The sequence below is a fragment of the Balearica regulorum genome, chromosome 18, assembly GCF_011004875.1.
Source record: "Balearica regulorum gibbericeps isolate bBalReg1 chromosome 18, bBalReg1.pri, whole genome shotgun sequence".
NCBI lineage: Eukaryota > Metazoa > Chordata > Aves > Gruiformes > Gruidae > Balearica > Balearica regulorum.
In genome coordinates, this window is record NC_046201.1 from 1,745,660 (window position 1) to 1,760,467 (window position 14,808).

Here is a 14,808-nt window from a genome sequence, read left to right on the forward strand (position 1 = left end):
TTGTGAATAACAGCAATGACGGATGTCCTGCAGCCCTGCGTGCTGCCTTTTAATGCTGCCCTCGTATCGTTATCGTTTGCATGGGGAAACTGAGGCAGGTGCTTTCCAGCTCTTCGCTGTACAGAGGGGAGCCCGTGGCAGGGGCTCACCCACCACGCAGAGCATCGTCCCGCCTCGGGCCGGGTCCCCACCTCCCCGCCTGGCTGGGCAGAGCTGGGGATCGCCCGCCGGCTGCCGGGACCCCATTTGTGTGCGGGTGATGTCACCGGCATCAAACCTGGGAATATTTGGGTCTTGTGCTGGTCCTTTTCCTTGGGCACGAGTTTAACCCCAGGAACTAGAATGGGGAAGCGATGCTGAGAACGGGAGGGGATGTCTTCACCCATTTACAAGCATCTGTTAACTTTTTAGCCAGGTAGACCGTAACTCCGCATATGGAAATTTGTCTCTGCGATGGATCCTGCTTGTCATTACGTGCCATGAGAGCCAGGGCACGACCAGGGCAATTCCTCCCGGCTTGCATCTCCTGCAAAGGGGATTTTGTAGGGAGTGACTCCAGGGCTCGGTCACATCTGCTCGTTTTGCAGCTATCAGCCTTGGAGAGCCGGAGCCGGGCGAGGCTCAGCAGACGCTGGCCGGATCCTGCGCTCGCAGGTCCTGTTCACGCTCTTATCTGGCAGCAGGAGAAAGCGCCGAGGCTCCCCGCGCCTTTCCTGCTGCGCAGCCGAGGTCAAGACACAGGAGAAGAGAGCAGGAACGCGCGGCGCTCATGAAACGTGTCTTTGTGCTTCCCAGATCGGGGGAGATGTGAACTTTTACCCTGTGCGTGAGTCTGACTCATAAATCAAACAGTTACATAAATAACCGGGCAGATAAGAATAAAGATTTTAAAACCCCAGAGGAATAAATAGTCCCTAGACAACGGGACCCTCCGTGCGAGCCGGCGGTGGATACACGCCTGCCGTAACAGACCGAGGGCCGCCGGCCAGCCGCGCGCAGCCGCAGTTCCTAGCACTTGCTGCCCGCCCTGGCTGACGTCGAGGGTTTGAGCTTGTTCTTGCCGCGTTGGGGCACGGCTGGAGGGGGGGTCCTGGCTTGTGCCTGAGCCCCCCCCGCCTTCGCGGGGATGGGGAGGAGATGCTCCAGCCCGGCAGCGCCTGGTACCCGTGTGATGCCCCTCGCTTGCCCTGCGTATCTCACGGGATGTTCTTGCACCCTTGGCCAGCTGCCTCGGAGGGCTTGCCCACCGTCGTGTGCCAGTCCCCAGTTTCCTGCACAATTAAGCTGTAATGATAACGACTTGGTGGTTCATGCGTTTGAAGGGTCAGTCCTCCCGGGTAGCGCAGGAGGATGCAGCCACTGTGAGATGCGGGAGGGAGCTGAGCTTTGTGTTTGCTGTCGGTTGAAGTGGGATTCGGGAGGGGAGGTAGGACGGGACCCGGATGCTTGTGCGAGCGTAGCAAAGACACGTGTGCTGCGGGCAGGACGCGGAGCGCACCGACACGCAGCAGGCTGGGGGGAAAGAGAGGAAGAAAAAGTCCTGTGTGTTTTAGCCAAGTGATGTAAGCTGAAGATGGAACCAGCTTGGGTACGTGAATGTGTTTGGATGCTTTGTGCACGGACCCGTCCCCATCCCCGTCACCTCTGCCTGCGATGTGACACGGGGGCTTCCCCGTGCTGCGGCCCCAGCCCTGCCGGAGCTGGGGTTTGCCGGAGAGGGGGGGCGGGTGGCAGCCCCGTCCCAGGCTGGTCTGGCACCAGTGGGCATTTGTGTCGGGAAAGCCGGAGAATTTCTTGCTCTTCAGGTAAAGTTCACGTCCCGGCTGCCGCAGTCAGAGGGGAGAGCAGGTTTTATGACTTTGAACTTAGCTTACGTGCCTTTGGGATAAATTAAGGGTAAAATTTCCTAAAATTGTAAATGTTTACTGCTTGCGGATCCAGGGCAGTGTATATTTAAGGCTGGCAGAGGGCCAGGCAAGCAGATGTGACACAGAGCAGGCAGCTTAAGAGCTGAGCGATTGAACGGGAAGAGGGAGGGAAGGGGTGGGAAGAGGTGTGGAAGTGGCTACCGAGGAGCAGAGCCGAAGGGCCGAGTACCGGGGGAGCAGGCGATGTCTCCGTTGGGATGTGCCTACCACGCACGGCTTAGCAGAGACCCAACGTGAGCTTCTCCGCTCCCGGGAGCAGGGGACACCGCCGCTCAAACCCGTGCCCCTTTCGTCTTGTGCTTTTGAGGTTCTCGTTGGAGAAGGGCGTCTGTTCAACCGTCCAGCCTGTTCCTGCCTCTTGATCTCTGCAGATCTTCCCCTGGTTTATGCCCAAAATTCTTTCTTGCTGCCTCTCCTCTTCCCTTTGCTTCCTTTTGGGCACACTGGCTGCCTTTGGTGCCGTTCAGAAAGCACCTTGCTCGTGGCATGGTTTGGGTGGAGGCTCTGCTGTCAACTTCCAGATGAAAACCAGCTGCCTGGGTTGTTTTTTTTTTTCAGATTTAATTCAGATATAATTTCCAGTCTATCTGTATTGTCTGCATAACTGGGAAATCGTGCAGTGGCTACCAGCCTGGTTGGTTGGTTGTCAGTAGGGAAGAGACCTGAGGGCTTTCAGGCTCCAGGCATCGTGCGATGGGCGGCACACGCTGCATCCCCTGGGACAGGTTCCCACGTTGTGCCGTGTTTTTCTGTGTTCCCTGTGTCTTGGCGGCTGCACTCAAGAGAGGAGGCATGGTAGGTTTGTACTGTTTTTGGTTTTTTTTTAAATGGTTTTGAGCGTTTGAGATGAAAGATACTGCGTTATCAAAGGGCAAATCTGCAGGAGTAGCATCCTCCCGCCTGCTTTTGCAGATTTGGCCTTTAAAACGTCGAGCATCTAAAGCAGAGGAGTCGCCGGCACCCTGCGCACCCGTGGCTGGGTCAGGCTGTCTCCTGGGGGCTGGAGCACGGGCCGGTGGGCATCGGGGCTGGCGGGGGGACCGCTGCCACCCCTCTGCCCCCCCCCACCCCTGCAGCTCCCCGGCCGCCTCCTCGCGTGAGAGCCTCCCGTAACGCCGGGGCAGAGCGTGCCGGCAGCTGTGTTTAACAGGTAGGGCAGGTATGGGGAAACGCTCAGGGCCCTGCGCTCGCCGCAGAGCTCCTTCCCACCTGCGAGCCCTGATCAAACACCTCGACGGGCGGCCCGAGTGGGAGCCATGATGTAATCTTGGGAACCCAAAACAATCGGCCCTTTCATGGCAAGACGATAACAATCAAAACAGTATGTAAGGGCCTGCCATGCAAGAATACACATGCACATTATACACTGGAGGGAATTGAAAGCCGTAGTGAAAAGGGGCTTGTTAAGAATATGTAGCCTGCTTTCATAATCAGTTTGTAAAAGAATAGGCCCTTGAAAACAAGGGTTTAGGCTTATAGAAGGCTTTCTGTGCCTTGACCTTGCAAATATGCAGAGATGCCAACTTTTTTTTTGAAAGTGAACTTGGAGTCTCCCAGCGTGGTGCCATAGCGGTTGGCAGGCGAGCTGGGGGTAGGAGGTCCAGCCCCGGTACGTTCCCGAGGGACGCAGAGTCTTTCCCTCTCGCCACGAGGAGCTGGTCCTCGGTGGAGCTCCACCAGCATGCCACGGTTTTACCTTTTTTTCCTTAAAACTGCAGCACTGGGCTCTGCTGCAACAGAGGATGAGCCAACGCAAGGGCAGACCCATCCATCCCGTGAGACCCAGCATCTCTGGCTCTCTGCAGAGCTCACGTAGAGATGGCACGTGTCCTAGTGGCGTTTCTGTTCCTAGATTGAGAAGGTTATGGAGGATGTCACTGTCATCACCGCTGTTATACAGATGGGGAAGTTGAGGCAGAGAGCTGGGAGAGGTAACATGTCCAGTGCATGTTGGCTCCTTGATCCTTGATGCTTCCAAGGACACCTGAGTCCATTGTGCCCAAACGGAGGAGACACCCAAGTGATGTTCCCACGTTGGCCAGGGTGCCGGTGGCAGAGCCGCTAACAGGACACGTGCATCCCCAGGCAGAGTCCGGTGCAGTTTCCCCTGGGCTGCTCTTTCCTTAGATCACTGCACGTTTGGGGTTGGGAAGGAGCCACAGGTTATCCTACTTGTCTGCAAAATGTCTTCTGGCTGGGCATGGGTGACCGTCAGCCCAGATGGGATCTGCTCCTATCACCTCTCTACCAGTTATTCCCCACCTTCCTCGCTTTAGAGACCATAATTTCTCTAAACATTTAATCCTGATGATTGTCCCTCTGGCTATGTTGGCTCGTCTCCCCGTTGTCGTCGCCTCTACGTCCCATAGCCCATCGCGGGCACCCGCACGTTCGGCTCTCCTGGGCCAGGCTGCTCCAGTCTTTCTTTGTGCATCTGTTTTACAATGTGTTTCTTTGCAGTCGGGGGAAACCTTCCAAGAATCCCCACCTATTTCCGTAATAAGGACGCCTTTGTTTTCCTCGTACACAATGCAGCTTTGATTCAGTTGCTTTCTCACCAACCGTGCTGCCGTCAGCTCGACATGGGAGCTACGGAGAAGGTGTGAGGTGTGCACGGCTCGGTGGCGAAGGGGGAGAGGAGTGTCCCTTGGGATGGTTTTATTTCACAGTTGGGGCATCGGAGGTAAATCTGCTTTGCGTGAGCACCCGGACATCTCCCGAGACGCTGCGCTGGGCAAACAGAGGTGGCCCCTGAGCAGCGAGTGGAGGTACCCTTCGTGCAGTGAACCGAGGCAAAGCAAATAGCAAGGCTTATGTGTTCCTGGCCTCCATGTTGTCACGGAGTTATCCTCATCCTGATGAGATTAGTGTCCCTGGGAAAGACTCAAAAGGCCCCGAAGTCCAAGAAATGTTCAGGCGGAGGTGCGGTGGGAGGAAGGGTTGAAGGAACAAGTGGTCCTAGCGGCAGGGGAGTGTGGTCTGGGAGAGCAGAAGACCTTTGCGGGAACATGGAGGGACCGGAAGGCAGGAGATGACGTGGGGACCTTCTCAGCCTGATGCTGAGCCCAGAAAGTCCTTTCTTCCCCACGGGTGTCCCAAGGCAGGAGCAAGAAACCCCACGCGCAGGGACACCGGTGGCCTTTGCCTCTTGCCGTGCCGCACGCTGAAGCTTTGCGTGCCTGCGCCCGATGCCCGCCCTGAGTGCCGGCACCCACGCGGCGTGATGCCAGCGCCTGCGTTTCTGGGGAAAACAGGTTAAAATCTTGACCCCGGAGGGGACGCCCATCGCTGCCTCCCTGCTGAGGGCTGGGGGAATTGGGTGGCCTCACCCCGGAGGTTCCCTGTCAGCGTTGGAGCACGCCGTGACTCATTGCATGCTGTGGCACGTTGCTCGCCGTGGTGCGTGCGTGCCGTGGCACGTGGCACATTGCTCGCTGCAGCCCGTTGCTTGCCGTACGTGCCGAGCTGGCCGCAGCCCCGTCCCTGTCCCGTATCGGACCCGCTGGGCATCCGGCGCTGCCGTGGGGGTGGCCCGAGCTGCAGGGCTGGGGCTGGTTCTTGCTGTCAGGGAGCCCTGATGGGTTTTGCTAGGGGTTCGTGTCGGGGAGAGGAGGGGGCGAGCGGGGGCAAACCCACCCGCCGCGGCTGGATCTTTCCCCGGGTTAAATTCCCCTTCCTCCTGCCCCTCGGGGCTTTCTCTCCCCGGGGGCTGCTGAAGGGCGAGGGGTCAGCGCGGGGTTCCTTCCTCCCGGCGGGACCGGGGGCATGGCGGGGGGCTCGCCGCCCTTCCCGTACAGACCCCTCCATTCACACCTCCCTCTCCCACCCCATTAATTTGTTGTGGTCGGGGCCAGTAATAGCTGCTTTGTGCAAAGGCGAGGGAAGGAGGAAAAAAAAAAAAGCAACCCAGCACACAGACAGCGGCTCTAGTGTTTTCTAAAAGGGATGTTTTTCCCCCTCGGTTCTCTCTCTCTTTCCCTTGAATAATGTTTTTGATTGTAATAGCCTGTCCTGGTTAGGGAAACCCACAGCCTCTCCCCCTTCCCCTCCCCTCTTCTGTAAACCCTGGTAGAAGTTTAAACAAGCCAGAGAGATTTTTCTCACCAGTCTTATTTTACTAATAGGAAACAAGTGTTTAAAGCAGCAAAGGGAGCTTTCAGCTGCTGGCAAAGGAATAACTGACCTTGCAGAGAGGCGCTGGGGTCCCGCTCGGAGCCGGGGGCTGGGGCAGGTCGCAGCCCGGTACCTCGCTGCTGGAGCTTTGAGCCCCCCCGGCCGGTCGCGTGTCCGGGGTCCCCCCGCCAGCTCCACCGACACACACCAGCGAAGCCTCAAAATGCTCCAACTGTGGAAAAAGTTATCGTTAGCTCTCGCGGAGCCGCTCAGCCCAAGGAGCCAACGCCATAAAAACCGAGCCCCGTTTGGTTGGCTGCTTGCAACATTTTTGTTCCTTGAGCGAAGGAGAAAACCCCATATCCCAATTTCTTGTTTTTCACCAAAAATCTGAAACTTGCGCTGAGCTGGAAGGGACCCTTGGTGGGGAGGGAAAGGACTGTTCCCAAGGCTGGAGCAAATCCTGGCTGACAGCGTGGGTGGGGGTGCTGGGAGCAGCCTCTGCTCCATGAGGTGCTGGCACACGGAGCTGGGGTGCTGCCTCCGGCACGGAAGATCCGACAAACCCTCCCGCTGCAAATCCAGCTTATTTGACCGCTAGCTGTTCGTGGAGCTGTTTCCATTTTGGAAGAGCTCCGGTTGACGTGGTGGTCCCACCGTGGGGTCACTGCGCCGGGGAGGCTCCCGGCTGGGGGGGAGCGCAGGGTGCTCTGAAGGTGGGTGCTGAAATGGGCGTTGGGTCTAAGTGTCGAAGGGGAGAGGGCAAGCGAGGAGAAACCTCACCTCGTTCTCTGCCCTCGGACATCCCTCCAAACAGTCCTTCGGTTCTCAACTCGGTCAGAGCCGTGTTTTCTGACCCTGGGGACACGGGGCTTTGCTTGGAGCCGTTCAAGTTCACTCTGCCTGCCTGCCCGCCCCCCCGTATCGGGCTTTTTTTATCTCTGGTGCCTGGAGAAGTGGTCCTCTCGGCAGCCTGCCGCCTCCTGCGCTGCTTTACCCGCGGACAGACCAGCTCTGCCCCCCCGGCTGGTTGTGGCTCTGGAAGTCCAAGTGCCGCCTTTCCACAGGATGCAAGAGGGGGGAAAAAAGAGAGAAAGAAAGTGAAATCCTGTGGCTAAAATATACTGCTGCTTTCCTGACGACCCCCACGCCTCTAAGGCTCGTGCGGGGGGTTTATGGTTAAGGACCGTGCTGGTGAGAGCTGGAGCAGGTTACGGGAGAGGGACCGGCTGCCCCCGGGGCTGCGTCGGGGCCCCTCCGACACCCCCCCCCCCCAGGAGGGAGGACCCCTGAACCCCTGGGGTTCCCTTCCCCGAACGCCGGGACCCAGGGATGCTGCGGCTCCTGGGAAGCCTCAGGTTGGGAATGCCTCGTGGGGCCCCCCAGGACAGGTCTCCTCTCCTCCGTCTGGTCCCTGTCGCTCCCAGGGCTGGTGCTGAAGCTGATTAAATGCTGTGGAGCCCTTTGAAGATGGAGTTTGCTGTGTGCGTGTTAAATATTAGCACGACTAGCCCCAGGGCCAGCTGCGCATCCATTCAAAAGGCATATCTTTAATAATGTCTTTTTTTTTTCCTAACTCCCAACAGCTAACCCCAGGCTGTGCTTTGCACCTTTTATATATATATATATATATATAAAAATCCTTGTGCTTTTTTGTGTGGGTAGGAACTTAGCCATCGGGATTGGGATTCAGAATTTCCCGGAGGGCCTGGCCGTCAGCCTGCCTTTGCGCGGCGCTGGATTTTCAACATGGAAAGCGTTCTGGTAAGCTGAGCTCCTCTTTGCCCGTGGAAATGAGAGCCCTCCGCCAGCAGCTCCCGTATCCTCCCTGTATCCGTTTGCGTTGCTCCGTCATTGAGCTGCCCCTGGGATGGGTTTGCTCCAGACGTGCCGGGTCCTCTCCTGGCATCGCCGAGAGCTGCTGCTGGGAGCGCTGGTGGTTTCCAGCTTTGGGGAAGGGTGGTGAGCGCTGCCCTGCTCCCTCCACAGCGCCCGAGTTCAGGTCCCAGCCCCTGTCTCCCGAGGGATGGATCGGTGATCCCGGTGGATCACCCCATCCCACTTCAGCTGCCTGCTGAGCGCCTCTGGTGAGCTCCCAGATCCTGCACTAAACAGGGGTTTTTTTAATTTTTTGTTTTTAATTTTTATTTTGTTTCATTTTTTTCCTCTCACCTCACTCTGGGCTGGATTTCAAACCCACTTTTTCTTTTTCCTTTTTTCCCTTTTCCCTGAGGTGAAAAAGCCAAGGGCATGAACCCTGCGAGTGCAGGGCTGCGTTCCTGCCCGTGCACGTGTGCTCGGCCGGGTGATGGATGGGCGGGCAGGGGGCTGGCTTGGAAACTGCTCCCGCCAAAGCTTTGTTTTCTTTTCCTCCCACCCACCTCCAAATCAGTAAGTGCAGCCGGTGCTGGGACTTGCACCGGGATTGCTGCTGCCGGGAAGGGAGTTCCCATGGTCTGGAGAGTTTTCTGCATTAAAACAGTCCCAGAAGGAAAGAAAACAAGCGGGAAAGGCACGATTTCATCCTGGTTGAGGCTGTGGCCAGATGTCCTCTTTGGGATTGAGCTATGCTGGTTGGAAATGTTTCCTCTCTGACCCATCCCTGCCCATGACCTGGATCCCCAAATCCCACAGAACTGTTGGGGGGAAGGAATCAGATCACGCCCTAATTCCCTTCCTGGAAAAATCAGGTTAGATCGAATCACCTTCATCGCCTGTTTGAAATAATCCAGGTGGCTTGGCTTGGCGTGGCCGGGTGGCCAACCTCCTCCCGGGTACGGTGGCATTAGGGAAGGCGGTGGAGATGGGGAGCTGCAGAGCCCGGCCGCCCCACGGGAGAGCTGCGCCGTCCCTCGCACCGGGTCCCCGGTCCCTCTTAGTCTCGGTCTTTTGCAGGTACGGGCAGCTGAGCGGCATGGTGGAGCCCTTAGCTGGCATCTTCGGTGCCTTCGCCGTGGTGGTGGCAGAGCCTCTCCTCCCCTACGCCTTGGGCTTTGCGGCCGGAGCAATGGTCTACGTGGTGATGGACGATATCATCCCCGAGGCGCAGACCAGGTGAGGCCCCCGCGGTGACACCGGTACGGGGGGGAAGCGCAGAGGACTCTGGAAGATCCCTTTCCCTTGCCTGGATGAGATCTAAAGCCGCGCTTCCCTCATCCAAAAAGCCGGCCCCGGCTCCCCGGAGCTGACGCCTTCCCCTTTCCTCCCTGCAGTGGCAACGGGAAGCTGGCGTCCTGGACCTCGATACTGGGCTTTGTGGTGATGATGTCCCTGGACGTTGGGCTCGGGTAGGGCAGCGCGCCGCTCCCCAGGAGAAGACTTCAGAGCCACTTGTGCAGCGGTGTTTGGAACTGGACACGCATTATCCTCTAGACTTTTTTTTGTATATATATAATTTTTTTTATCTGTTTCGGTGTTGATTTCCTATAATTTTATATCTCTTCCTCCCCTCCAACGTCATGTCGATGGTTTTCAAAGCACAAATACGGGTGGTTCCTCGCAGGTCTTGGTTTCCTTTTGCCACCAGATTTTCTGTTCCTCTCGGGAGGGTCGTTGGACGACGTGTCGGCTGGGCTGCAGGTCACCCTGTCCTTCCCCTTCCGCGCCGGGCTGGTTTCTCTGAGTCAGGTCGCTCTGGGTTTTGATCATCTTTGTTCTGTAGAAGATTAGAAATTCGCTGTCGCGTGTTTAAGCTGGTCTGTGGTTAAGTCCCAAGGCATTTGAATGGAGTAAACTCCTTACGGAGTCTCGATTTCCAGACTTTCTTCGGAAGGCAGGTGGAAGGCGTTAGGGCTGAGATAACACATCCAGCACTCTGCGGGATCGCAGGTTCTCGTGTACCCTGCTGGTCCTTGGGAATGTTTTAGGGTGCTTGTTGTGATGGATGCAAATAGTTCAGGCAAATAAAAATGAATTTTCTTGGGATCTCTGTAGGAGGGAAATGTCATTTTTTCGTAAATTCATCTCCTGAGCGGAGCTTTGTTCCAATACATTGTGTCCAATACCTCAAGGTTTTCTCTGAAAAACAAAACAGAACAGGAAAGAAGAAGATTTGTGTTTTCTAGCGTGCACTCTTTGAAAAGGCACGGTGTGGTCACCCGCGTCGCCGATGATGTGCTGCCTGGCTGGTGTGCAGCAGGTGACGTTTCCGCGTGGGCCCGTGGCTGGCTGGCCTCACCGGGCGATTCCTGGTTTGCGGCTGCTCTTTCCAATGGTTCGTAACTCCCCCAAGAGCCAGCGCAGGTTCTTCCCGGCGGTGGCCCTGGTCACGCCTCGCCCCGCAGAAGAGCTCAGAGCCGAGCCAGGACCTGAGCGTGCCGGGAGCTCTCGTCTTCCTGAGCAGCATCAGGATGAAAAAAATTCATCAGGGTGAATTAATTATCGTACCTGAAGAGCCAGAAGCACGTCCCGTGTGTACCTGCCTCTTCACCCTCTGCTTCTCAAGCATCTCTTGTTGATCGGCCGTTCCTGAGCGGGCAGGATTAGTCCCTTCCAGGCTGAGGAGCAAACCCTGCTCATCCCTCCCTGCGCCTGGGGCACGCTCGAGCGAGGAGCAAAGCGCCGAAGCTGGAAGGATGCTGCACATCACACCTCCCCCTTCGCTAAGGATGCTTCTGCCTCCAGTAAAAAGGGGTTCAGGGACCCCTCGGCAGGAATAACTGGATCGCCTGGCTGCCGCCTGCGTCTCAGTCCCTCCGCAGCCGCGGGGCTCTCGGGGGAGCGGGGCTGCGAGCACGGGGGGGTCACGAACCGCCGTTGGGTCCTGCCGGAGAAGCTGCAGGAAGGGCAGCCAAAGGGAACAGGCTTGAATAAACTTAAGCTAGAGCCATGTGTTTTTGTTTGGTTCTTTTTCTTTTTTTTTTTTTTTTTTCTTGGTTGGATTTCATTTGTACTTCATTTGTGTGTCACTCTGGATGATACAAAACTACTGTTTGCCAATGAATTTGACCTTTTAACTGTGATTGGTTTCAATAAATGGGAAATTCAGAGTTTGCACTGATTTATTTTAATGCCATAAAGCCGTACCTTGGCTTCTCCTCCCTCCGTTCTGCTACGTTTCTTTTTTCCAACTTAATTGTTCCTGGCTTGTCAAAGGCCCTGCCTCTCAACCAGGAAGGCAGCTTCTTTGGGGAAGAAAAAAAGGGGAAAAAAAAAAAAAAAGCCGAAGACAGCCAGCTTTGCAGTGCTTCACCCAGGCGTCCCGTGAGTGTTTTACTGTTTGCTGCAGCCGACCGGCTCCCCCCCCCATCCAACACCTGACTCTGGTTTTGTGCCTTACGACTCCGAAAAAAGCAACCACAAGAAATCCCTGGGGGGAAAAAAGCAGCTCTGCCCGCACCGACCTGGGGTGCGCACACGCAGGGGTGCACACCCGTGCGCACACCCCACGCGTGTCGGTGCCGTGCCTGGTTCGGCTCAGCCCCGCGCCAGGCTGCGACTGCATCCCGTGGGCCCGGGACGAGCTGCAGGGGGGATGCTCGTGCGGGGCAGGGAAGGGGGACCCGACCTTCCCCGGGATCCGCGGGGCTGCGGAGCTGACTCGGGTCTCTCCGTGCACAGGGGAAATTCGGGGTTATGGCCTTCAGCGGGAAAAGCGAGGAGGGGAGCAAGTGTCTCCAGTGTCTCCTTCCCAGTGCCACCAGCAGAAAGGCTGAGCCATCTCCCGCCCCCCTTCACCTTGTTTCTAGACACACAGAAGTGTTTGTGAAGCTTTTAGCACTCTGAAAGCCTTTGAGTGAAACTTAAAAGCCTTGGGGGGTGTCCACGGGTCGGGATTTCTCGCAGACTGTGGGTGATATTTTCTTATTTGATTTCTGGCGTTTGGTGTGAGTTGGTACCAAAAAAAAAATACATTATACATTTAAAGGCAGCCTTGTAATCAGATTGCTGCGAGATAATATCACGTAAAGCATTTAATCCTGCTTAGATGTAGTCAGCCGAGATAATTATGTACATTGGACCCGTAGGAAGCGAGTGGGGAGGGTGATGCAGAAAACACATACAAAAATCCTTCTTTTCTGTTTGTACCCTGGAGGTGAATGAAATTATAGATCTATTCCGTGGTAGGATTGAAAGGCTGGCTGGGGGCCAGGCCCGAAATTACCCGTGGAAACAATAGCTGTCGATGAAAAGGTGGAGTTGGGAGCAAAGGCAATATAAACACCCAGCCAAGCCCCGCGAAATGGAGACGGGCTCCGCTCACCGCCCGGGGAGGAGCCGGCTCCGGCATGGAGACCCCCGGGAGGGAAAAGAGAGGGAGGTTATCCTCTGGTTGGAGCCGGGCTTTGGGAGACCGGGACGTGCTTGGCCCCAAGCCCTCGCCTGGATGCGCGTGCCGGGATGCGGCGTTGCCCTCCCAGGGGCTCCGGCAGTGCCGTGGTCCCCCCCCATCACAGGCAGCGGCCGCTGAGCCCCTTGGTAAAGGTGTCCTGTGTCCGAGGGACCCCTGGCCCGCAGCACGCGAGGATGTACGCTCATGGTGAGCACAGAGGGGGGGTCTGCCCTGCCGTCCTTTCGCCGAGGGGCGGCCAGCCTTCGGAGAGGCACAACGGTCCCTGGACCCGTCAGAAATGTCCTTTGAGCCCCTTACAAGCGTAACATTAAATCGTGGCATCGATGCTGGTGATTTCTCTCCCTCTACTAATTTTTCCAGTAAAGTCTTACACGTGCAAAAACTAAATTTAGATCCTTGGGCTTTATCTTAAAATGGTAATAACTTTTTGCATTGACTGGAGGAAAATGTAAACTGCGACTCCTCTCCATCCAAAAGCCTCCAACCCCAAAAGGTAAAGAGCTTTTTCGAAACAATGCGTGTCTGTGCTCTTGCGACGGGGCTTAAAAATAACCCCAACCCCAGTGTAAGTCCGTGGCCTGCTCGCTGATGCTTTCCTGGATGATTTGGGGGGTTTGCAAGCCCTGCTAAGGAACGGGGGGTGACCTGAGTGTTTAGCTGAGAATGGGAAAATCCCCCAATTCTGCACAGCCCCGGAGGCGGCTGCATTTGGCAGCGGGTGAGGCTCGGAGGCAGTTCGGCGCTGCGTGTGCAAGCACGCGTGCCCCAGGTGCGGAGCTGGTGCTTGGAGAGCTTCGCCAGGCAAAGCTGCTGCGAAAAAGCCGGGTAACGCAGCGCCGGGTGTGTTTTGCTGCTTTTCTTGTGCTTTTCCTTCAGAGGCTGAACCGCCGAGATGCTTTCCTGCAGGACGGCCGTGGGCATCGGACCCGATCGGGCAGTTAACGGCTGGCGTGAAGAAGCTGGAGGAGTCCACGGGGAAACTCCTCTGCAGACCGGAGAGCTGCCGGGATGAGCGCGGGGCTGTGCCTATGACTAAGTGGTGGATGGAGAGGCTGCTGATAGCTCGGCTGCGCGGCGCTGTACGCCTGTTTGCCGGGGGATTAGGGCTTTGGAGAGGGGATTATTTGGGGCTCTGAGTGTGTAAGGCAAAGCGTTTGGCTTCCTCCTTCGGGGACGCGGCTGATCCATCCCGCCCAGAGCTGCTGTGCAAGGAGAAACCACCGTCCCCTTTCCTCCAGGCAAATCCCACCTTCCTCCCTGCCTCCCTGCAGCTCCCAGCGGGTGCCAGGGCGGCACGTGGCGGGCACGGAGGTTGGCACCGCGGCACGACGCCTGCTCGGCTGCCGCTCTTCCCTCCGGGGCAGCTCCTTCTCCCAGCCCAGCTCGGCTCGCTCCCAGCTGGGGAGAGCGCGGTGAAGGGCCGCGGTTACGGTTGTGCAACCGGGGCAGGGAAAGCACCCCTTTCCCCATGCCGGTGTGATGCGGCTCACGTCGGCCCGTGTGCGGTGCCGTGAGTCAGGGAGCAGGAATGGGCGGGTGGGCCCTCCGTGGGTGCTGGGTGCTCGCCGGCCCGCGCCGGGGTGCTGGGGAAGGGAAGGCGGCTGCGGTTTGCAGGGCTGGGCGGGGACAGAAAAAACCCCAAGCGAAGGCTTTGCACGCAACCGAACAATAATCCCATTATTAGGGCCCATGCCGTCAAACAAAACACGGCACAAAACATTACTCGGGCTTGCAAGATGCGCGCCCAGAGTAGATCGTAGCACCTGAGTCATTGCTTATAAAGGAATGGATTTCACCTCCCTCCCCTCCCCTTAGGAAAGAAGCAATTCAAACCTTCAGACAAAATGACTTCTATTCTTTGTACGCGGACTTTGTTGTACTTGGCAACGAGGCTGCAATTAAAATTGAGACGCTCGCTCTCGTGCGCACACACGGGCTCCGGGCTCCGAGCTCAAGAGCAAACGTTCGGCTCCTCTTCCTGCTCGGAGCTTGCTCGGTGCCCCAAGCCCATCGCTCTGGCCCTGGCCGTGCCACGTTGCCTCATCCCCAGCGTCCCCCCCGCCCCCAGCCGCAGGAACACGCCTGGTGCTGGGGGACGGGAGGGAAGAAGAGAAATTATGGCTCAGGGTGCCCTTTTCCTCGGGTAGTTATCACGGGATCGTTGAGTTTCTAGAGCAGGTTTAATGCCAATCTCTTTTGAGGTAAATACGGGCGCTCTCTGAGTACGTGTATTTAGTATTGCATGGCCAACCAGCCCTCGAAACCGATGTCCTCGGGTCCGTGGCTCTCGGATGATCCCCGCGTTGCCTTTCTCCTGAAAAACCCTTCATTTCAGCGGACGGACAGGAAGGTGGTGACTGCGGAAAGGTCTCAGAGGGACGTTCTCCACGCGGGTTCTTATGTGTTGTGGGAGGTGGGAGAGGCGACACGAGGGTGAAATGCCATCGGCCCAGCGACGGCTCTGCTGCAAATTCT

General features: G+C 57.1%; 1 protein-coding gene across 1 annotated transcript in view; it reads left to right on the plus strand.

Moving 5' to 3' along the window:
• SLC39A11 (solute carrier family 39 member 11) overlaps nucleotides 1-11,032 on the plus strand; it is a 95,854-nt gene extending 84,822 nt beyond the window's left edge. Inside the window, exons 8-10 of the mRNA XM_075770331.1 lie at nucleotides 7,707-7,805; nucleotides 8,937-9,095; nucleotides 9,254-11,032. Of these exons, the coding sequence (XP_075626446.1) occupies nucleotides 7,707-7,805; nucleotides 8,937-9,095; nucleotides 9,254-9,332 (337 nt within the window). The 3' untranslated portion in view covers nucleotides 9,333-11,032. The remainder of the gene's footprint in view (nucleotides 1-7,706; nucleotides 7,806-8,936; nucleotides 9,096-9,253) is intronic.
• The last annotated feature ends 3,776 nt before the right edge of the window (nucleotides 11,033-14,808 follow it).